Here is a 21,757-nt window from a genome sequence, read left to right as displayed (position 1 = left end):
ATTATTTATACCTTTCGTGATGTTTTGTTTCCAGTAGTAATAAACATCAAATTTGCAGACAACCAGAAAAATGACTGTGATTAATAACTACACGTAGGTTGTCGGTATTTTAGAATAGACGTTCCTTCGCTTTGAAACGATAACATTTTGTCGGATATGTTTGACGAGACATCAAAATAAACCATTTTACAGTTGCTAGCCGCCATTTTGTTAGGGTACTTTTGTCCCGTATTGTTGGGTCATTTTTTTCTATTTTTTAAAAACTATCCGTGATTCGTGTTGTATCATATTTCATCTGTCCATGGATGGATTTTGACAACTTCAGCAACATTCAAACCGCGTGAATCTCTAGTTTTCAGTTATGTAAAAATCATTTCTCAAATTTACAACAATGCGACATGAGAGCGATATAAAAATCGGTGGTCAGTTTTTGCCGTGCGCATAGAAATCAAGGGTACTGAACTTTGAAGTTCGTTATTTTCAGAAATAATTTTCTAAAAAATCCAAGCATTTCGAGAACTGTGCGCATAAATGCCCCCTTTCAGGTGAACTTTGAAATTTTAAGATATCTTGCCTAGTTTTTTTCCTATGGCACTTTAACTGCAGCGCGTGTATTGTCATTCCGAGATTCGGCGCTGTTTTCTTTGCGTGTATTTCAGTATATGGGTGTTATTTTTTCATTTTTACTACACTTGTCTCTACGGAAAATGGTTTTAATTGTTGGTACGAGTATCAGGTTTTAATATTACGTCATTTATGCAATATAATAGATCGAAGACATTAGAGATGTTGGAGTTTAAGGGATTTTTTTACCAGTTTTAGCAGCGAGACTGAACGGCATTTTGATCACGTATTCGAAGTTGCGCGCGGGAAGAGAATATATGGGCCTATATTGAGATGGAAGAAGAAAAGAAATATATCACTCAAAATCGAGTATGATGACCATTTAAATCAGTAGTCTATCAATAAATTTACATAAAAATCTACTGAAATTAGATGGATGGAGAAGTGGTCAAAAAGCTGGACAAATGGGTTGGGGCAAATATTCAGCTACTTTCTATGAATACTTTCTATTAAGTACACACAAGATTGATTAGATTGGGAAGAAAATATAGGAAAACGTTTTCTTGCTTTGGTGGTGACATATCAAGTATCAAGTCCTAATGTCAGACACAGGTGATAAAAAGTAAAAAGTGACATCTACCATCACAAAAACGCAAGAAGTGTGTGGATTGCATTTACAACAAAAGAGTGATATTTTGGGTTTTCTTGGGTGCATGTACGTAAGCCTCTGCCTGCTGTAAAAGCGGCTACCAATACAGCCATTACGAACTAGCGCCGGAGAACGGAATACAATATTAATGCCGTAATATTAAAACCTGATGCTCGTACCAACAATTAAAACCATTTTCCGTAGAGACAAGTGTAGTAAAAATGAAAAAATAACACCCATATACTGAAATACACGCAAAGAAAACAGCGCCGAATCTCGGAATGACAATACACGCGCTGCAGTTAAAGTGCCATAGGAAAAAAACTAGGCAAGATATCTTAAAATTTCAAAGTTCACCTGAAATGGGGCATTTATGCGCACAGTTCTCGAAATGCTTGGATTTTTTAGAAAATTATTTCTGAAAATAACGAACTTCAAAGTTCAGTACCCTTGATTTCTATGCGCACGGCAAAAACTGACCACCGATTTTTATATCGCTCTCATGTCGCATTGTTGTAAATTTGAGAAATGATTTTTACATAACTGAAAACTAGAGATTCACGCGGTTTGAATGTTGCTGAAGTTGTCAAAATCCATCCATGGACAGATGAAATATGATACAACACGCATCACGGATAGTTTTTAAAAAATAGAAAAAAATGACCCAACAATACGGGACAAAAGTACCCTAACAAAATGGCGGCTAGCAACTGTAAAATGGTTTATTGCTAGATTGTTTTGCCTGTAAATCTCTTCGTAAGGCAGGTAAAAGGTTATTTGCTCTGTCGCAACTATTTCATACAGAAGTATGATGCGTATGATGTATGAACACTGACAGTGAGTTATACAGTAACTAATCCCCGTCTGTCCGATTCCTTAAAAATAGGCACTCAAGTTGGAAATGCTGACTGTTTATTTCAATTTCATCTTCACAACTATGGTAAATAAATACCGATGATGATATATTCTTGTTAGATACTTATGCCCGATATTTGTCACCTACAAATAACTTATATTTTACGAGGATGTTGGTGTAATGGATCTCAGCGACTTCCGAGATATCGGTGGAAAGATCAGGTTTTACAGATTGGTCGATCCTTCCCATCCACTCATACCCGAACTAAGCAAAGGTCTCAAAATTGCAGGAAACACCGTTGACAATCGAACAGATGCGGTGACGGTAAGATTCTAGTTCACAGAACCATCATTGTTAAATGCATAAAAGTATCACAACTGTTTCTAACTGTTTGCTACTTGAATTCATCTTTGATCTTCAGGCAATTTAAAACACAGAATATCACAATTTTCAGACGCAATCAGCGCTTATCTACGATGCCATCCAACTAGTGGCTAGAGCTCTAACTGCAGTTGAAAACCAATCGCTTGTTACAGTAACTGGACAATCATGCAGTTCACCAACCCATTGGCCACGAGGGAATTCTCTGCTGCAAAGAATTATCAATGAAAATGTAAGTTGTTATCCGTTTTGACATGACCCGATCAAATGACTCGTGAATATCCTCCACTGCGTCGTAAACGATTTGTAGCAACTGACGCGATTATTAATCACCCTATACGAGACATCACGTGAATAATATGTAATTATTCTATAAACAATATTTCTGATAGATTTCGAATGGTTTGACCGGTCAAATCGAGGTCGATGACCTGGGCAGGCGAATCATGTTTACACTGAGGATGGTTGATGCGAATAATGACGTGGTGCGTAAATTAAGAGCTAATTTTCTGTACGAATTTCTACCCATATCATTAAAACGAATATATCATGTCTTCAGTCCATTTTTTTCCAACCGAATACTGTTTATCCAAAAGTCGTTGATGATGTGTTGAAATCTTCTGCAGCTTGGATACTGGGACCCGAATAATGGACTAGCTGTTATCGGGAACAAACTGAAAAAGATGCCGTTACAGAAAGAACCACAAGCCCTCGTCGTTACAACTATTATGGTTATTATTATTATTCCTTCATGCAAGTTTTGAAGATTTTACAGGAATTAAATATTTTGTAGTGTCTCTATTTCTGATATTCAGGAAGCTCCTTTTGTAATGTTGAGGAAGCCGAATATCGGTGAAGCTAACTACACGGGAAACGATAGATTTGAAGGTTTCTGTATCGACATGATAAGAATGATTGCCGAAGATATTGGATTCAATTATACCATTCGTCTGGTAGCAGATGGGAAATATGGCGCTCCCGTTAAAAACGGTTGGAATGGAATGGTTAGAGAACTTATGGACCAGGTTTGTGTATACTCATATACGTTTTCGTGAGAAAAGCATCGGACTTTCTGTAAATGACCAGAATAATAGGATATGAGATATAAGAATATATATGATTAGAAAAATGTGGCATTGTTTTACAGAAAGCTGATTTAGCGGTCGCGCCACTTACAATCAGTTACGACCGAGAACAAGTGATCGACTTCACAAAACCTTATATGAATCTAGGAATAACGATTCTCGGTAAAAAACCGGCGAAGCCGGACCCGAAATTATTTTCGTTTTTGTCGCCATTTTCTGACGGTGTCTGGGCGCTCATGCTGTTTGCCTATATCGTCATCAGCCTCGTAACGTTTGTAATTGGTCGATTTACACCGTACGAATGGCAGAATCCTCACCCCTGTGACCAGAATCCCGATGAACTAGAAAATCAATTCACGTTTCGCAACAGTTTCTGGTTTACGATAGGGTCACTTATGCAACAAGGTCTGTAACATTTCAAATTGAAAATACTATGGACCAGTGAAATGAAATATGTATGTGTGATATCATGTATTGTAGGTTCAGAGATAGCTCCAATAGCGAACTCAACTCGTGTAGCAAGTGGATTCTGGTGGTTTTTTACACTGATTATGATCTCGTCTTACACTGCTAATTTGGCAGCTTTCCTCACGATCGATAAGCTTAGTTCCCCGATCAATGACGCCGAAGACTTATCGAAGCAAACAGATATAAAATACGGCACCATCTGGGGTGGATCTTCACACCTGTTTTTTCGGGTATCCTGTCTCCAATGCTTCGGGCCTAAGCTTAATGTTTTGATTTTTAAGATGGTGGGTTTTAAAGTGTCTGTATTTAACGAGTTCGAAGAATCCGATCTATGCACGAATGTGGCACTTCATGAAACACTTCAAACGAGAGCAAAGTGTGATGGTTGATTCGACGCAAGAGGGCGTTGACCGAGTGAAAAAAGGAGGTTACGCCTTTCTGCTCGAATCGACTACAAATGAATATTTTACCGAAAGAAATTGCGACCTATTTCAAATCGGTTCCAGACTCGATTCTAAGGGGTACGGGGTAGGAACTCGACGAGGTAAAGACACTGATACTTGTAAACTAATTTGCTCAAATCAAGTTAACAAATGCTCCAAAACTTTCGTAAGCTAACTCGGAATGAATCTTTTTTAAGTAATAAATGATTTTTTAGGTTTCTTTCAACTCGGAATGAACCTGGACCCAGTTCCACAGTTGTGAGTTAGGGTTAACACTGAGTTAAAGTTAGTTCATTTTCAATGAGTAAACTCTGAGTCAAATCTTAACTCGGAACTGTGGAACTGGACCCTGGATAATAAATTTTAACTGAGACGACCAAAATATATCCCAAATAAGGACGCCTGCATTGTCTGCATTATTTTTTTCTAATGACACTAACGACATGATTAAATGTTATGCTATTAAGAGTTTCCACTATAAACAGGTTCTCCGTATAGAGATGTCATATCAGACAGTATACTGAAGCTGCAAGAGCAGGAACGATTAGCGGAATTATATGAGAAATGGTGGCGGGAGAGTGAAGGCGCTGGAATGTGCGATGAACAAACAGAAACAGATGCCAATGAACTCGGTATACTAAATGTAGCAGGTGTCTTCTTCGTTTTATTCATCGGAACTTTAGTAGCGATAGTTATCGCTTTGTTCGAATTCGTCTGGCACCATCGTAGAAGTAAAAAGGGAAACAAGGTAAGCACAGAAATCAAAAGATATTTGTTCGCATTTTATTTAACAGTTGAGAAGTTTGGTGATATTTCATCGTAACGTAATTTGATATGAAATGTGATATTTTCTTTGTTGGAATTTGCATCTCACCATCTGAACTTGAGTGATATTCTATTATCACGAATACATTTCGACGATCACGTCATTTTAATGGAGAGAAAAAAATTGTTTGATAGTCAATATTTTTTTTCAGTTGCCACTTGGTGAAAGCGTTTTAAACGAACTGAAAATAGCAGCTCGTTGTAATGGATCCTCGACACGACCTGCTGAACCAGAGGATACCGATTGCGATAAAACTGGCACCGAATAAGAAAATACCGCGAAACCTTTTTTAACTTTGCTCCTCCATTATTTTCTGTATAGTATTGTAGGCGTTTTGCTTATTTCACGGGATATCGCTTAGTTTGGACTCCGTAAGGTTTCCTTGTCTATTTCGATAATCAAATTAGTTTCTTAGATGACTCATAAATTTATTGTTTTGACACTTTACACGTTGGTAATCTATTGATGAATAAACAGATTTTTGAGATGAAATATCAAAAACCTTTTAGAAATCTTCTCGGAATTGCCATTCGTAAGGAATGCAACATTTTTCGTTTTCTCAAGATATTTATAGATGAAGCGGCGAGTTGATGATCATCTGATACTCGCGCAACCATGAAATCTGAAACGAAGAGAGTGCGTGGTGCAACTGACCGCGATTACCTCTCGAATGTTACCCTCATACGTTCTAAGTCTTATCTGCCAAGGATTTACCATAAATCATATTTAACAGTACTGCAGTACATTACATCACGTGTTAGTTCACGCGAACTTCGCAGTAACTGTTCAACCTTCCGAGTTTCAAAGTTCGTGTATACGTATTTGTGCCTTGTGTTTTCTTGAAGATACGGAACAAGGAATGATATTTAGGAAGTTTATCGGGATAAAGCGAAAGTGAAGGCGTATATACTTATAACTTGTGATACTCGGGTGGTGTTTGTGTTTTTCTCTCGCTGGATGTTGTGGAAAACACGATAGTTCCTGACTGACTGAAAACTGTTACATCATGCATGCGATACTTCAGCCTCAGCGATAACAGTGACACGATTTTATACCTTCGTGATTCAATTTTACCAATTTTTTTCATTCAACCAATCTGCTCCGGCGTCAAAGCGTAAAAGTAATTGCCCCGCACACGAGACAATTATATGAACTATTATTCACTTAATATGAATACATTTAGTGGGGTATGTCACAACACGTCACATACTATCACCACATTTGTGACACGAATGAAGACGAGATAACATCAACTTGTTGAAGTACTCGGACGATGAGATTTCCTTAGGACTGGATGTAATATTTTGTGCAGCTCAAATGTCGTCGAACCTAATGTAATATACTAGTATAGGACGAATCAAGTAGCGCCATGTCAAAGTTTACGGAAGTTCTGTGTCTGGTTGTTTTGATAAGATTCACTTTCGCCGCTGATATTAAGATAGGTAAGGATCAAATCTCCTTTAAAAAAATGTTTCATTCAGTTAAACAACCACTTTTCTGTTATTACGATACAGCTGTACGTAACGACACTATTTCTAGTACTACATTACACCCTAATTACATGAAAACATTGATATAACCGTAAATCTTTTATTGTGAATGACAATTATGTAGGTGGCTGTTTGCCCTCTATTCATTTATTTGAAGTTGATCCTATATCAGAAATTATGGATAGCCGTTTGCAACGCAAAATTTCTAAATATGAGGGTTAATATAGCTATGTTTCACAAACAATCTTAAAGCCCAGCAGTTTGCCTGTTTGAAAAAATCCTTAAACTATTCAAAATAATTTCACAAAGGTGGTTTGTTCGAAAAGAGGTTTAAGCTTGACAAACAAGTTTTCCAAAAGGCAGTCGAATTGGTGAATACGAAAAAAATCGCGCAAAACAGTCGACGACTAGTAGCTGAGATTGTAGAGGTGCCTGATAATGATAATAGTTTCATAGCATCTGGAAAAGGTAGGTTGATATATGAATGAACGTGTGTCATCAGTTGGTCGCTTCAAACGGAAAACTGGAAAAACAGTAGAAAATACATACATGTAACCAAAATTATAAGACGATAGAACCCGTTACCGGAATGCCTATTCAGTCTACAATGTTATTTATAAGTTAAAAAGAACCACGGCGTATTTTTGCAGCTTGTGAGTTGTTTAGTAAAGGTATTGCCGCAATTATTGGACCTATGTACAACGGCGAATCAGCGCGACACGTCGGGTCAATGTGTGAAGTGATGAATGTTCCTCATTTGAACGTACGACTTGAAACCGAGAAAACACGACATTCTTATACGGTTAACTTATATCCGGATAGTGAAACACTTGGCGCAGCTTTTGTTGATCTTGTGAAATATTTAAAATGGCGAAGATTTACAATATTCCACGAGGACAACCACGGTATGCATGTTTCATGGCCTAACCGCTGTTAAACGATGGTCGACAACACAAGACCTGCCAACAATTCAATAGCAACTCGTGAAAATAACGTTGTTTTTTATTTCAGGATTAATTCTTTTGAATTCGTTGTTTGAGAATAAGAATGATAACGCGTCTAGCAAAACCTGGGTCCGGGGCCACGATGGCAAACGAGTTACAACAAGAGCTATCATAAACAAAAATGAAGATTACAGAAAATTGCTTAAAGAAATGAAAAAACTCGGAGAAACAAATTTTGTCGTCGATTTTCCTAATGGTGACGTTCACTCGTTTTTATTAGAGGTTTGTTGGTTTGTTTTCAGCCATGCATATTTACAATAATGAAATAAACAAAACCATATTGAAACATTGTTCATATCGAAAAAAAAACTAAATGCAATACAAAGGTAATCAAGTACTGTTGAACTTCGTCCAATACATCTATTCAGATTCGATCTTCTATTCCTATTGTTATTTTAGGCGTTGAAGCTGGAAATGTTAACGGTATATTACAACTACATTTTCACCACGCTTGTAAGCAAAAACTGTGATATCTGGCATATTGACGGGGGCATTACCTTCCTACAGGTAACATTCAAAGATGATTTGTATTCAAATTCTTTTAGGACATCGACACATTTGACTTGAGTGACTTCGAAGATGTTGGCGGAAAGATAAGGTTTTACAGAATGATGAAACCTCCCAAATCACCCGCAGGAAACATTGATAAAGGTTTTCCAGGAAACCATACATTTAGTGAACTCTTGCCCTCGATCACAGTAAGTATTATATACTATTTGTATAGCGATTTATTTCTCTATAACATATTTAGAATTAACTGCTGTTTATATATTTCTGACCCGGTATTTATCCTAGTAATTAATGTAACACGGTTATCGAAGTAATTTGTTGGTGACCCGGGTAAAAATAATTACTGTAGGTTTAGGTGTAGGTTGTAGAATCCCGTTCTTTTCTCTTTTCAGACGCAAGCTGCGCTGATAAACGATGCTGTACAACTTTTTGCAACCGCCATCAATTCTACTGATACGCTTAGTGTGAATCCACAGTCGTGCACTTCGCCAGCTCCCTGGCCACAAGGGGCATCTTTGTTAAAAAATCTGGAAAAGGTTTATCATTGGTTGCATCAAATGACATCATTGATTTATGTTCAAATTCTGAAACTCATGAAACATCCATAAGTGATAACTGAAAATCATATTTATCTATTCTTTCATAAGGAATAATCAAATGATTAATTCATTGCATTATTTTGTAGACGCAAACTCGAGGTATGACAGGTACCGTGGAATTTGACAATTCGTTTAAGCGATCAAGATTTTCATTGGAATTAGTTGATTCAAAAAATCAAGAAGTAAGCATAGAAACTATGTGAATATTCATAATCTCGCATCCCCTTAGAAATGTTTACACAATCCTAATGGAATGATGGTTGATTATTATGCAGATTGGTTCTTGGACCCCAGAAATCGGTCTCGTCGTCAAAGGTGACAAGATCAGAATTCAACCGGGACAAAAATCAAAACCACTCATTGTTACGACTATTTTAGTGAGTGAATCGTGATTTTCGATGTATATTTGAAATAAATCATGGCAGCGAAGTTAACATTCTACACATTCTTCACAGGAAGCACCGTTCATGATGTTGAAGAAATCGCCAGGTCGTAAGCTCGTAGGCAACGACCGATTCGAAGGATTCTGCGTAGATTTACTCAAATTAATGGCTGCGGATTTACATTTCAACTACACGATAAAACTGGTAGCTGATGGAAGATACGGAGCCCCGGTCAGGAATTACGGCTGGAATGGTATGGTTCGTGAGTTAATGGATCAGGTATGATATTCTATATTTCGGCGTACCGTAGATTTCAGTTCACGCTAATGACTACTGCACAGAACTGAATCAAGAACCTATCAAGAAAATAAACATGAGAAGATTGTGTTTTGTACTGTATGTTTACAGAAAGCTGATCTAGCGGTTGCACCACTATCCATTAGCTATGACAGAGAGCAAGTAATCGACTTTACGAAACCGTTCATGAATCTCGGAATTACGATCCTCGGAAAAAAACCGGAGAAAAAGGATCCCAGTTTGTTTTCTTTCCTTTCGCCTTTTTCAAACGATGTCTGGGCGCTGATGTTGGTCTCATACGTTATTGTTAGTCTGATTATATTTGTAATTGGTCGATTTACACCGTACGAATGGCAGAATCCTCATCCCTGTGACCAGAATCCCGATGAACTAGAAAATCAGTTCACGTTTCGCAACAGTTTCTGGTTTACGATAGGGTCACTTATGCAGCAAGGTCTGTAACATTTCAAATTGAAAATTCTATGGCATTAGTGGAATGATATATCTATGTGTGATATCATGTATTGTAGGTTCAGAGATAGCTCCAATAGCGAACTCAACTCGTGTAGCCAGTGGATTCTGGTGGTTTTTTACACTGATTATGATCTCGTCTTATACTGCTAATTTGGCAGCTTTCCTCACGATTGAAAAGCTTAGTTCTCCAATAAATAGCGCCGAAGACTTATCGAAACAGACCGAGATAAGATACGGCTCGATCTGGGGTGGTTCTTCTCATACATTCTTTAAGGTATATATTTTTAGACGAATGACTCTAAGAGGTATGGTGGCTGATAAGGGCCATAGCGTAAAATTCCTGGTATGTAAATGAGGGCGCCAGAACGCCAGAACGCCAAAACGAAAAAAAACGTCCAATTTTCTCTAAAAGTTCGTTTTGGCGCGCCAAAACAAAGAAATTTCCGTTTTGGCGCCCCCGCCAAAACGAACTTTCATTTTGGCGCCCCCGCCAAAACGAACTTTCGTTTTGGCGCCCCCGCCAAAACAACGAAAAACGTCCAATTTTCTCTAAAAGTTCGTTTTGGCGCGCCAAAACAAAGAAAATTCCGTTTTGGCGCCCCCGCCAAAACGAACTTTCATTTTGGCGCCCCCGCCAAAACGAACTTTCGTTTTGGCGCCCCCGCCAAAACAACGAAAAACGTCGAAATTTCTCTGAAAGTTCGTTTTGGCGCGCCAAAACAAAGAAAAGTTCGTTTTGGCGCGGTTATTTCCGTTTTGGCGCCCCCGCCAAAACAAGCATTCAACCACTGTAAAATTATTTTTCAAATTGGCGCGTTGATCTTGTGTGTAATTTGCATAAATTTGCATAAATGAAAATATTTTACGTATATATAGAATTATTTTACGTGGTTTAAAGTTCGTATTGGCGGGGGCGCCAAAACGAAAGTTCGTTTTGGCGGGGGCGCCAAAACGGAATATTCGTTGTTTTGGCGCGCCAAAACGAACTTTCAGAGAAAATTGGACGTTTTTCGTTGTTTTGGCGGGGGCGCCAAAACCAAAGTTCGTTTTGGCGGGGGCGCCAAAATGAAAGTTCGTTTTGGCGGGGGCGCCAAAACGGAATATTCTCCGTTTTGGCGCGCCAAAACGAACTTTTAGAGAAAATTGGACGTTTTTCGTTGTTTTGGCGGGGGCGCCAAAACGAAAGTTCGTTTTGGCGGGGGCGCCAAAATGAAAGTTCGTTTTGGCGGGGGCGCCAAAACGGAATTTTCTTTGTTTTGGCGCGCCAAAACGAACTTTTAGAGAAAATTGGACGTTTTTCGTTGTTTTGGCGGGGGCGCCAAAACGAAAGTTCGTTTTGGCGGGGGCGCCAAAATGAAAGTTCGTTTTGGCGGGGGCGCCAAAACGGAATTTTCTTTGTTTTGGCGCGCCAAAACGAACTTTTAGAGAAAATTGGACGTTTTTCGTTGTTTTGGCGGGGGCGCCAAAACGAAAGTTCGTTTTGGCGGGGGCGCCAAAATGAAAGTTCGTTTTGGCGGGGGCGCCAAAACGGAAATTTCTTTGTTTTGGCGCGCCAAAACGAACTTTTAGAGAAAATTGGACGTTTTTTTTTCGTTTTGGCGTTCTGGCGTTCTGGCGCCCTCATTTACATACCAGGAATTTTACGCTATGGCCCTTATCAGCCACCATAAAGAGGATCTTCCGCAATCCTAATTTTCGAATGAACTCTTTTACAGAATTCTAAAAACCCGATCTACGAAAGAATGTGGCATTTCATGCGGCAATTCAACCGGTCGGAAAGCGTCATGGTAGGCTCGACGTTAGAGGGCGTCAATCGCGTAAAAAAGGGCGGTTACGCGTTTCTAATAGAATCTACGACTAATGAATATTTTCGGGAAAGAAACTGCGACCTCGTACAAATAGGATCGAGACTTGATTCCAAAGGTTACGGCATCGGTTTGCGAAGAGGTAATCGATTATTTGAACAGACACAAGTTGTGATTCATTCGACATTGATATGCGATTTGTTAATTCCATTTGAAGGTTCGCCGTACAGAGATCTTCTATCGGACAGCATTTTGAAACTACAAGAGAATGAACAGATAACAACTTTGTATCATCAATGGTGGAGGGAGAAAGGAGGAGCAGGAGCGTGTACAGATGAATCTGAGAAAGATGCAGATGAACTGGGAATGCTGAACGTTGCCGGAGTGTTTGTCGTTCTATTCGCGGGAACGACGGTATCGATAGTGGTCGCTTTAGCCGAGTTCGCGTGGAAGGAACGCAAAAACAAAAAGAAGGATAAGGTATTGCGAATTCCATCTACCGCTTGCAGTGTCTAGCGTAGACGCTGGTTGGATACCGATCTAAAACCGGTTCCGAGGAAAGCAGTTTGAACGAACGACCTGCCATAGCGAGTTCGAAATAAAACCGGTTTATTCTAAAGCGGTTTTTACCGTAGTATACATGGGCATAATCCACTTTCAGACAAAAGCCATTTACGATTCAAATCTACTCGTTTTCAAGTTTTGTAGATTATTTGCGAAACATTTTTCGGTTCCGCTATTCAAATAATATAAATTTGAAGACGGATGATAGGCATTAAGACCTCGCGTGCAACACGCGATCAATCGTTTCAAACACGGTTAATTATTGTATCATTCTCTCATAGCATGATTGATTAGATTTTCATGATCGGTTTTTTAGCCAATAACAAAAGTGTGATAGGCCTTAACATCGTGAAATACAATTTCACTCTAGGTTATGAAAATTTGACGCATTAGGCTGAATTAGAGATTGAAACTGGGGTTGATTGGTTTTTCATTCTCGTTGTAGGAATCGTTTTGTCGTAGAATGTTAGCTGAATTACGGCGAGCTGCTCGATGCTGCGGTCCGTCAACGAGACCGGTGAAAAACTCTGAATATACGATAACAAGTGGCAATGATTTAGAATCACGCACCTGATGAGATCAATCGCCGTGAAATCACGAGACATGTTTTTTCTTGTATGAAAATGGATTGATTTCGGAAAGAAGTCTGTAAAAATGTTGATTATTTTACGCCATGTTGTACATATAAATGTTATGTTGCGGTCTGGGGTTGAATGGATGGATACATTGTAATAAATATGAGCTGTCTTTTGGCAGTTGAAATTTGAATTTAATTAGAAATTGAAGTATTGAGCGCCGTATTGTGAAAGTCGTCTATTTCCTCCGTGTTGGAAAGTTTCTATCGATGGTGAAAATGCGATTGGTGAAAGCGTGGCTAACTTCAGTCTCTCCCGTCTCTCTATTTCAGCTTGCGACATCTCGTTACAGTCAATGCGTCTTAGCAAGAGCGGAAAATTCTTTTCATAGAAATCGTCATCTTCAAACGGATCTGGATCCGGAATCGTTGTGAAAATATGATTTGTTTGCGCATCTAGAATCATGTCTAAATCGGCTGGTTGGACCTTAGCCTCTACTCGTAATGGTTTAGTAGAAAGTAGTTTTTTACCCAATGGACTTTGTCGTGGTATTCTGGGAAATACTAGTGTAGGACTCGGTGTCGATATCTCTTTATTCGAGGATTCGTCCGGTTTTTTAGGAATTCCTAATCCTTTTCCGGTAGTTGCCTGTGAGTCGACCTTAAATGTGTAGTTTTTTCTGTGCGTGTCTTCTTTAGAAAAGTTTGGAAAGTATGTCGAAAACTCTCCCGCGCAGTGGTAACCCCAGCCTACATTGCGCTTTCTTCCTAAACGACTATTAACTTTCACACTATTTGTAGACTTTCGTAGAGCAGCATTCACGTCTTTAGCTGAAAGAATGCAAACTATTTCTTATATAGATCTACAACGTAATTCATAAGTAGCCGTTATTATACCTAACGCCTTACCTTTGTGTTCGATGTGTGGATTGAAAAAACGATTTTCGTAGAATCTTTGCCAATGAAATAGTTGCCTTAATTCGGATTCAACCGCGCATTGGGCTTCCCAGAACGGTACGTCTTTATCGCAGTTGGGCATGACTACAACCCGAGCCCTACAATCAGTAAGGTAAAATAGTTTATTAAATTTATATCACCTTCAAGTCAACAATAAAAATCGTTACTTCATCACTAGAAATCACCATTTTTCAATTCACATTTAAGATCAAACATTTTAAACAAATTTATCTTTTCGAGGAATCAGCCGCATCATTCAAAACAAATAAAACGTAACAATTCGACGAAGTGATACCGTTAGAAATCTAGACAATGAACTTGGTCGAAAAAATTATTCGTAAATCAAATCAGATGTTACTCTGTATCTACAATCGGATAATACTACCATTCATTATGACTTTCGCTACAACGGCAAAATTGACGAATAGAAAATATGAATTTATGGCCATCATCGATCAAATAATGAATCCTTAGATTAGCATTTATTGCTTAGTTCGCGGTTCATCAATGTCGTCCTGGCGTCGTTACACCGATGATAATGTACACAACAAATCAACCTCGAAACATTGACGTTAATCAACTTTCATGTCTTTTTACCGTAATTGTAACAATTATGAGATGTGAATATATTTTTCATTTGTCGCGCCACCTCTCCATCTATCTCGTTGCTAATTACTCGACACGATCACAACCTGGTTACTGGCACTTAGTAACGATGAATGCGACACGTGAACATGGCATTTTCATTTTATGGGTTACCAATCAATGTACCTATCTAAATAGGTGGATGCGCGTTCGACTATGTCACTGTGATTGGAGGATTTAATTTTGAAACACGGCAAATACTCTCATCTGCCCTGACTCTGTATTTCGATATTTAGTTAGGAAGCTCTGTGAAAGGTGCTGGGGACTTACTATTTACGGAAACAAATAAATTTAATTTTATTTCAAACGGATCAGGGACAATGGTAAGTCATATTAACTATTTCGTTCTTGGCTTCATAATCTTTAATACTGACAGACTTTCGCTGGTAACCTTCAATTCTCCATAGAAGATATCTCGAAAATCTGTAACTTACATTAATTTTGATTTGACAAATACGTTGTTTACATTCCAGGGAACTAGATGTAGCTGAAATTTGATTAATTCTAAAACATTTTTATTACTTCATAAACAACCGTGTTTTACGTCCCAGATGTCGCCTATTAGACTATAGCAACGATGAAATTTGCACGCACAATATTTCATTGAACGAAATTTCAATTTGTCTTTTTCCGTGTATATGGCGAATATTCATAACTCATGTTCAAGAGCATGTGATTGCTGGATCTGTTTTCTAAAAACTTATCCATTCAAAAAGACCGATATACCTGTGAGTTTATTAAGCCAGGAGGCAATTAATACATCAATTGAAATTCCATACGTAAGTTATCTAAGCTATCGCATCTTTAGATCAAACTAGGAGGTGCCCTGATCAAACTTGTGTTTGATTTTAATTTCCTGTCTTACTGTGAATAGTCTTTTCATACACGATCCATAACCCACGCTCATTAGTAGCCAATTAAAAGCCCATACACAATTTTGTTAACTTCAAACGTCAAAAATCTAAATCACGATATGTTATTTCAGGAGAGTCACAAAACGTGGATAGAAAATCTAAAACGTATAAAAATAACATATCATATTTAATTGATGCTCCAATATCATTTCTATCGATGAAGAGATTTGTATGAAATCTCTCTAAGCCCTCAGATAAACCTCATACGCAATCCATCCTTACACTTTCCATCGCAACTTATAATTCGCCTTACCTATTCAAAACTCACATCTCAATATTTCTTTATTGATATATGAGAGTCGAGATTAGATTTACCTGTTGTTACAAAGCTCGAGGGTCGCATATGAAACGTGAATATGAAGCTCAGATTTAACAAAGAATAGGAAGTATTATTCCGGATTCAATCAAAATGTAGTGGTATCAATATGCTGAATGTGAGGCGAGGTAATTTGATATGGACACGCTGGAGACACATGTAGCATTCATACCGATTCAGCTAATGATTACTGGACCAGCAAACCTAAACAAAAACCTGTAAACCTCCGCACGATTACCACTCACCATCCATTTTCTTTTTCCTTTTGGATTGCGAGGATTTTCATTTTCTATTTGCATCGATGTATTTAACGATGTTCGATGCTTCGAGACGGGTTGATGGATGGGACCGATTTCTGTAGACCGATGATTGATTCACGATTAAATTTGTTTTCCTTCTATGGCTCTGAACGTTACAGTACGGTCAAATTCATTCTTGCGTTCGAAAATTGGTGCTGGAGAAATTCGGAGAAACCACGTGGAAGAAAATCATGTAGGTTTGTTTTTAGAAAAGTATTCTCGCTTCTATATTCATTAGAATATTGATTGTGGCTGATGATTCGGGCCGTCGTGTAAACTTTTCGGTATTTTTCACGATTGCCCGAATCAGCCACCGCAGTCGGTGCTGAGAGCTGATGTCCAAACATTTTTATTGTTAGAGAGAACTGTGGACTCGATGAAGTGGATCATTTCATGATATTTCACCGATATGACGATAGTCTTACTTTCCAACTTGTTGGTTCGGTTGGTGAAATACTTGGTAAGCATTACATCGAGTGTTTGGAATTAGAAATGATACCTTCGAATAAGATGACTTCCTCGTGAACTCATTCTAATTAGTAGTACTATTTCCTGATCTGCAATAAGCGTATTGAAACAACTGGCCATACCTCGTTCTCTTTTGATTAACACGTGATTGTGGCAATGAAGTGCGTTAGATTGTATCAAATCAGTGACTCTTGTCAAAACAATACCGAAAACAAAACAATCCTCGATTTCACCAATCGAAATAATGAACTTTTTTCATTTTGATATTTTCTTTCTAAAACGAAGGCATTCCCATTGAGGCAGTTCTGGAGGTTTTTGGTGAATATTTTCTGACTTACTGCATGGAACATGGTTATGATAAGATGCTGCGTACGTTAGGAGAAGATTTCAAAACTTTCATTCAGAATCTAGACTCCCTCCACGCATTACTGGCTATGACTTACAAAAATATCGAAGCCCCATCGTTCAGGTATGGAACATAGACCGCACAATACATTTACCATCAAATTTGATATTTCAACAGTTTCCCAATGATTTTCCGTGTTCAATCCTCACTAACAGATGCGACGAAAATAAAGACGGGACGTTGAATCTGCACTATTATACAGTTCGCCCTGGATTGTATCCTATTGTATCCGGTGAGTTTTTAGTTCAAAATTTCACTTCAAAAATCACAAAATGGATATATGCATGAGACCCCGTCAAAAACAATTTGTTGGAAGGGTTTTCTAAGGGTTTCTAACATATATACATTAACTATTCCGTAATTAAATGCATACATATATAAGCAGTGAAATGAACCGCTGTTTTGTGAATTCCATACTGCTATTCATTATAGGTTTGGTAAAAGCAGTTGCTATTGAATTGTTCGGTACTCGTCTAACGATCTCAGTCGTGTCCGTCAACGAAGAACTCGTCGATGAAACTGCAAAACCACAAGAACACGTCGTCTTCCTGCTAAAGCTGACCGATGACGAACTGGGCGTCGACAACAACCAATCCGCTTCAGTAGCTGATCTACGTGTCATCTCTAGACCGTGTACGCCTGCATCGCAGATCGGAGGTCCCCAGCAGTTCATGCCGTTTTGCCCTGTGGATTCGCACATCAGCAACCAACAATTCTGCAAGATGTTCCCGTATCACATCGTGTTTGACGAGAATCTCGAAATAAAACAAAGCGGGTGCATTCTTCAGAAATTATTACACCAACTACAGGCGCCGTCAGTAAACCTGGACTGCGTGTTTCGATTCTCTCAACCTAGAATGCCGATTACCATTGAAAACATCCACAAGTTTATTAATGCAGTTTTCGTGCTCGAATCGAAACATGCATCGACTGGAAACGAACACACTGTATTACTGAAAGGTACTTGAAGTATATCATATTCTTCCTTCTTCCAACGCACTTTAACTCTTTTCATTAAAACTGTCGGAGTATGTCAGATTTCGATAAAATTTTGACTGCTCTTAATTTCTACTCGACATTAATTAGAATACGTTAATTCGTTTAACTCATAGATTCCTGAAATAGTTTTTGTTAAATCTCCACCGCTGAACCCCGGGGGTGGATGTAGTGTAACTATCAGCGCACTACGTCATCGTGAATATTGACCGGGTTCAGTCATCGTCTGGTCACCGTGGCCGAATCGGTCACTTCAGAGACCAATTCAATTAAGTTAACACTTTATTAATCTTTGTTGAAACCGAAGGTTCCAAGTTAGAGTCTCGCATAATATTACATTAGTTTTCACCGCATTCACATATCACATTAATGGTTTTTTTAAGGTTTTAATAAGGTTTTCGTTTTCTTTTTAAATTTGCGATTCATCAATTATTCATCATATCGCATCCGACGTCCCATTAACTGAGTAATCGAGGTTCTAATTAGGTTGCTTTTTCTTTTTGAATTTGCAATTCATTGATTATTTCTTATAATCTAAGAATATGAATGATTTTAGTCAATATGATAGCGATATAATAATCACTACATATTCAACATAACAATTACTTTCTACATCGTATTGAGAAAATCCACGATAAAAAAATGAAAAGGTGAGTATCGAATTAGCGGGTCGGTACCCGAAGGTATGTTCATGTGCTTTAGTCTCGCATGAACGTCTTACGTGAAGACTAACCCGACTCGCCATGGCTCACCCCGATAACAGTACTGTCATTCATAGTAGCTGATCGTTTTAACAGGAAATGGTGCAATACCACAAAACGAGCGCGTCTTTCAAATTGTTCTCTGCAGGTCAAATGTCGTGGATGAAAGACACGAAGCACATGATGTTCATCGGATCACCGAGATTATCTAGTCTTAATGAATTAGAAGAAAAAGGCGTCTTTCTATCCGATATACCTTTATACGATGTTACGAGAGAACTGGTTTTGCTGAATCAACAGCGCATCGCCGAAATTGAGATTAGGTTAGACGATACACGTAATTTTAATGATAGTGGAAAATCTATAATTCATTAAAATGAGTAATCAGCATTAGTGGTGACATAGCATTTTAGTATAGATATAAGATTCATTAGAAATATTGAATTTGGGGAATAACGCCATTTAGCGTTATCTCCGATCAATCAAATAAACAATGCTTTCATCAGTGCGCGACATGTGGAGTTCAATAACCGCAATATATTCGATAGATAATCTAGTTACATTGACCATCTGGTCGTATTTATTACAGTAAGAAGTTAGATGAAACTACAGCTGAATTGAAGAAAACTGCGGTCGCTCTGGAAAAAGAGAAACAAAAAACGGATACGTTACTTCATCAGATGCTCCCCGTAAAAGTTGCCGAACAACTGCGCAATGGTCTCAAAGTCGATGCTGGTAGGGTATTAATCTTAGAACTTAAGTAGCTAAATACGTAACAAACTATCACCTGACTATTCTGTATCCTGTCGTTTATTCCAGAGCCCTCGAACTGTATATACTTTTACATCTTTCACCGCCACATCTCTTTTGGCGCGAAAGTAGTAAATTCTTGGTAGTTCAAATAGTCTATGAAAGAACGATCAGTTTCATTCTATAGAATGATGCTATATTTGATATTCCGTCAATCGTTTTCGTGGTTTGTTTCTGTAGAGAAATTTGAAGAGGTGACGATTCTATTCAGTGATATTGTGACTTTTACGAATATCGCAGCCGCGTGTTCTCCATTGGATATAGTCAAGATGCTGAACGCTATGTATTTACGATTTGACAGACTAACGACTAAACATGATGTTTACAAGGTGTTTATTATATCTGAAAATCATTGAAAATCTGCTAGTTCTTCTCGAATAATGGTGTTGATTGTTTTGATAGGTTGAGACTATCGGCGACGCGTACATGGTGGTAGGAGGTGTACCAGAACCAATAAAGAACCACGCGGAGAAAGTGGCTAATTTTGCCCTCGATATGATAGAAAAGTCAATGGAAGTCCACTCTCCAGCAACCGGTAAACCACTGCAGGTAAAAAACACTGGCTAATTATAACATCGAATAACATTTTGATGGATTCGGTTGTAATCGTTTTATGAAATGTTTCGCGCAGATTCGAGTTGGAATTCACACGGGGCCGGTCGTAGCGGGAGTAGTCGGAGATAAGATGCCCAGATATTGTTTATTTGGCGATACGGTAAATACAGCGTCGCGTATGGAAAGTCACGGTCAGCCGGGTCGAATTCACCTGAGTCCGACTACAAAAACGTAAGTAAATATCCGTGATGAGATATGCGACTAGAAACCAACGTTCCTGTGAATAATTGAAATGCTGATCTTACATTTACAGCCGCATCGCCGACTTGAATTATGGTCTAACAAGTCGTGGTGTCATCGAAGTTAAAGGGAAAGGCCGGATGTGCACGTATTTTCTGATTGGCCGTCCCGAAAATCCGGTTCCACAAGTTGATATTCAGATAACACTAGCGGACGGGTCGACGGATGGTTTGGAATCGGCTGAAACTTTTGAATCAACGCATAAACATTACGATGAATTCCACCAATCTATTGACAAATCAAATGCAGGACAAACAGAAACGGCGAATAAAGTCGATACGGAGGCAGCGCAGAAAGTAGACACGGAGACAACAGATAAAGTAGACATGGATGCAGCGAAAAAAGTAGAAGATGAAAAGTTAATAAGTTCACTGTGTATTATTCTATAGTCATGTATTTCGTTTATGTTTAATTAATCAAAAGTTATTAATTGCTCACAGGAAATTTTAATCAAAATGGCTGAATAAAACAATCGATTTGGCACCGATCGTACGTAATTCGAATCAGGTCTCATTAGTTGTGTATGAACTTCCCATAGTGCGACAGTACGATGAATTCACCACTATGGCGAATTTATCGAGATTTACCTTATTTCAGGTAGGTTACTTGACAAGTATAGGGCTTTAATCAATTTTGTAGATAAATAAGTTATGTTGGTTTTCGTTGCAACATGGTCGAAGTTGCATGTGAGTGGCCGCCATTTTTTTCTCGGGTATTCTCAAAATTACCATGCTCTTTAGCGCGTGGTAAGGCAAGTACAGTACCCAAACTTGAGTGCACCTTTAGATAAATGTGTCGAGAACTATACTTGTAGTGGTACTCAGAAAATTGAGTACGTTTCGATAAATTCGCCACAGCACCCCTCGACTGCCAAAGCGGGCTTCGAGTGGACTTCGAATGAGGAATGCGGAGAAGCCCCGTGAATAGAATTATATTCGAGGCGGTCTAATAAGGGTTACACTGGATCACTGTCGCACAGACTCGTATCGCCCAGACCTCTCTACCCTTCTTTATAACCAATTCCATATTTCAAAAATATCCGTAGCTATCCATGATTCATTATTCCAAGATATGAAATATACATTCTTCAAACATCTGACATTTCCTACGGTGGACATTCGAATTGATTTGATTTAGTAGTAACTTCACGTGAAGTCTAACTTCACGATATAACATTAACGGTTTTCTAAGAAAAGCCTCCGATGAAATATACAATAACTGAACGCTCTAAAAGAGGTTTTTTCAAGCAAAGGTGGCTTAATGGGTATCTTGATATTTATATATTTATGGAGCCACTGATTTTAGCTGCAGTATAAAGATATGTTAATAATCTTATCTGACAACGTTAATAGTGGCAAAAAACAAATTACCTATAGAGATGTAGGCGTGAGATGGTGTGTTTTTGACAGGTGCAAAAT

The 21,757-nt window shown here is 38.4% G+C and overlaps 3 protein-coding genes across 3 annotated transcripts; all 3 read left to right on the top strand.

Moving 5' to 3' along the window:
• The first annotated feature begins 2,249 nt into the window (after positions 1–2,249).
• LOC141901157 (glutamate receptor ionotropic, kainate 2-like) lies at positions 2,250–5,551 on the top strand. The gene is made up of 9 exons (XM_074788261.1): positions 2,250–2,393; positions 2,843–2,935; positions 3,077–3,181; positions 3,266–3,475; positions 3,598–3,940; positions 4,016–4,233; positions 4,325–4,547; positions 4,932–5,194; positions 5,424–5,551. The coding sequence occupies exons 1-9, from the start codon at positions 2,250–2,252 to the stop codon at positions 5,538–5,540; spliced, it is 1,716 nt and encodes a 571-aa protein (XP_074644362.1). The 3' UTR covers positions 5,541–5,551.
• Positions 5,552–6,153: 602 nt separating this feature from the next.
• LOC141901107 (glutamate receptor ionotropic, kainate 2-like) lies at positions 6,154–13,135 on the top strand. The gene is made up of 15 exons (XM_074788190.1): positions 6,154–6,714; positions 7,072–7,230; positions 7,413–7,667; positions 7,774–7,988; positions 8,166–8,219; positions 8,312–8,464; positions 8,669–8,812; positions 8,962–9,057; positions 9,151–9,252; positions 9,331–9,537; positions 9,667–10,009; positions 10,086–10,303; positions 11,745–11,976; positions 12,052–12,314; positions 12,844–13,135. Exons 1-15 carry the CDS (start codon positions 6,642–6,644, stop codon positions 12,970–12,972), a joined length of 2,643 nt encoding a protein of 880 aa, XP_074644291.1. The 5' UTR covers positions 6,154–6,641; the 3' UTR covers positions 12,973–13,135.
• A 2,778-nt stretch (positions 13,136–15,913) lies between these two features.
• Positions 15,914–20,774, top strand: LOC141901155 (guanylate cyclase soluble subunit beta-2-like). The gene is made up of 12 exons (XM_074788259.1): positions 15,914–15,922; positions 16,223–16,296; positions 16,463–16,563; positions 16,857–17,040; positions 17,133–17,209; positions 17,410–17,937; positions 18,823–18,997; positions 19,264–19,409; positions 19,665–19,813; positions 19,887–20,033; positions 20,116–20,270; positions 20,353–20,774. Exons 1-12 carry the CDS (start codon positions 15,914–15,916, stop codon positions 20,726–20,728), a joined length of 2,121 nt encoding a protein of 706 aa, XP_074644360.1. The 3' UTR covers positions 20,729–20,774.
• Positions 20,775–21,757: the final 983 nt, after the last annotated feature.

This window comes from Tubulanus polymorphus, chromosome 3 (genome assembly GCF_964204645.1).
Source record: "Tubulanus polymorphus chromosome 3, tnTubPoly1.2, whole genome shotgun sequence".
Taxonomy (NCBI): domain Eukaryota; kingdom Metazoa; phylum Nemertea; class Palaeonemertea; order Tubulaniformes; family Tubulanidae; genus Tubulanus; species Tubulanus polymorphus.
This window is presented reverse-complemented; position numbering and strand designations above follow the sequence as displayed.

Excerpts from the sequence above, each read along its gene's own strand:
- LOC141901157 (XM_074788261.1), top strand. The coding sequence starts at position 2,250 with ATGGATCTCAGCGACTTCCGAGATATCGGTGGAAAGATCAGGTTTTAC. Across the intron at positions 3,182-3,265 it reads TCGTCGTTACAACTATTATG|GAAGCTCCTTTTGTAATGTT; the intron begins GTTATTATTATT and ends TCTGATATTCAG. Across the intron at positions 4,548-4,931 it reads CGGGGTAGGAACTCGACGAG|GTTCTCCGTATAGAGATGTC; the intron begins GTAAAGACACTG and ends CACTATAAACAG.
- LOC141901155 (XM_074788259.1), top strand. Across the intron at positions 16,297-16,462 it reads ACCACGTGGAAGAAAATCAT|AGAGAACTGTGGACTCGATG; the intron begins GTAGGTTTGTTT and ends TTTTATTGTTAG. Across the intron at positions 18,998-19,263 it reads ATCGCCGAAATTGAGATTAG|TAAGAAGTTAGATGAAACTA; the intron begins GTTAGACGATAC and ends TATTTATTACAG.
- LOC141901107 (XM_074788190.1), top strand. The coding sequence starts at position 6,642 with ATGTCAAAGTTTACGGAAGTTCTGTGTCTGGTTGTTTTGATAAGATTC. Across the intron at positions 9,253-9,330 it reads TCATTGTTACGACTATTTTA|GAAGCACCGTTCATGATGTT; the intron begins GTGAGTGAATCG and ends CATTCTTCACAG. Across the intron at positions 10,010-10,085 it reads AGGGTCACTTATGCAGCAAG|GTTCAGAGATAGCTCCAATA; the intron begins GTCTGTAACATT and ends CATGTATTGTAG.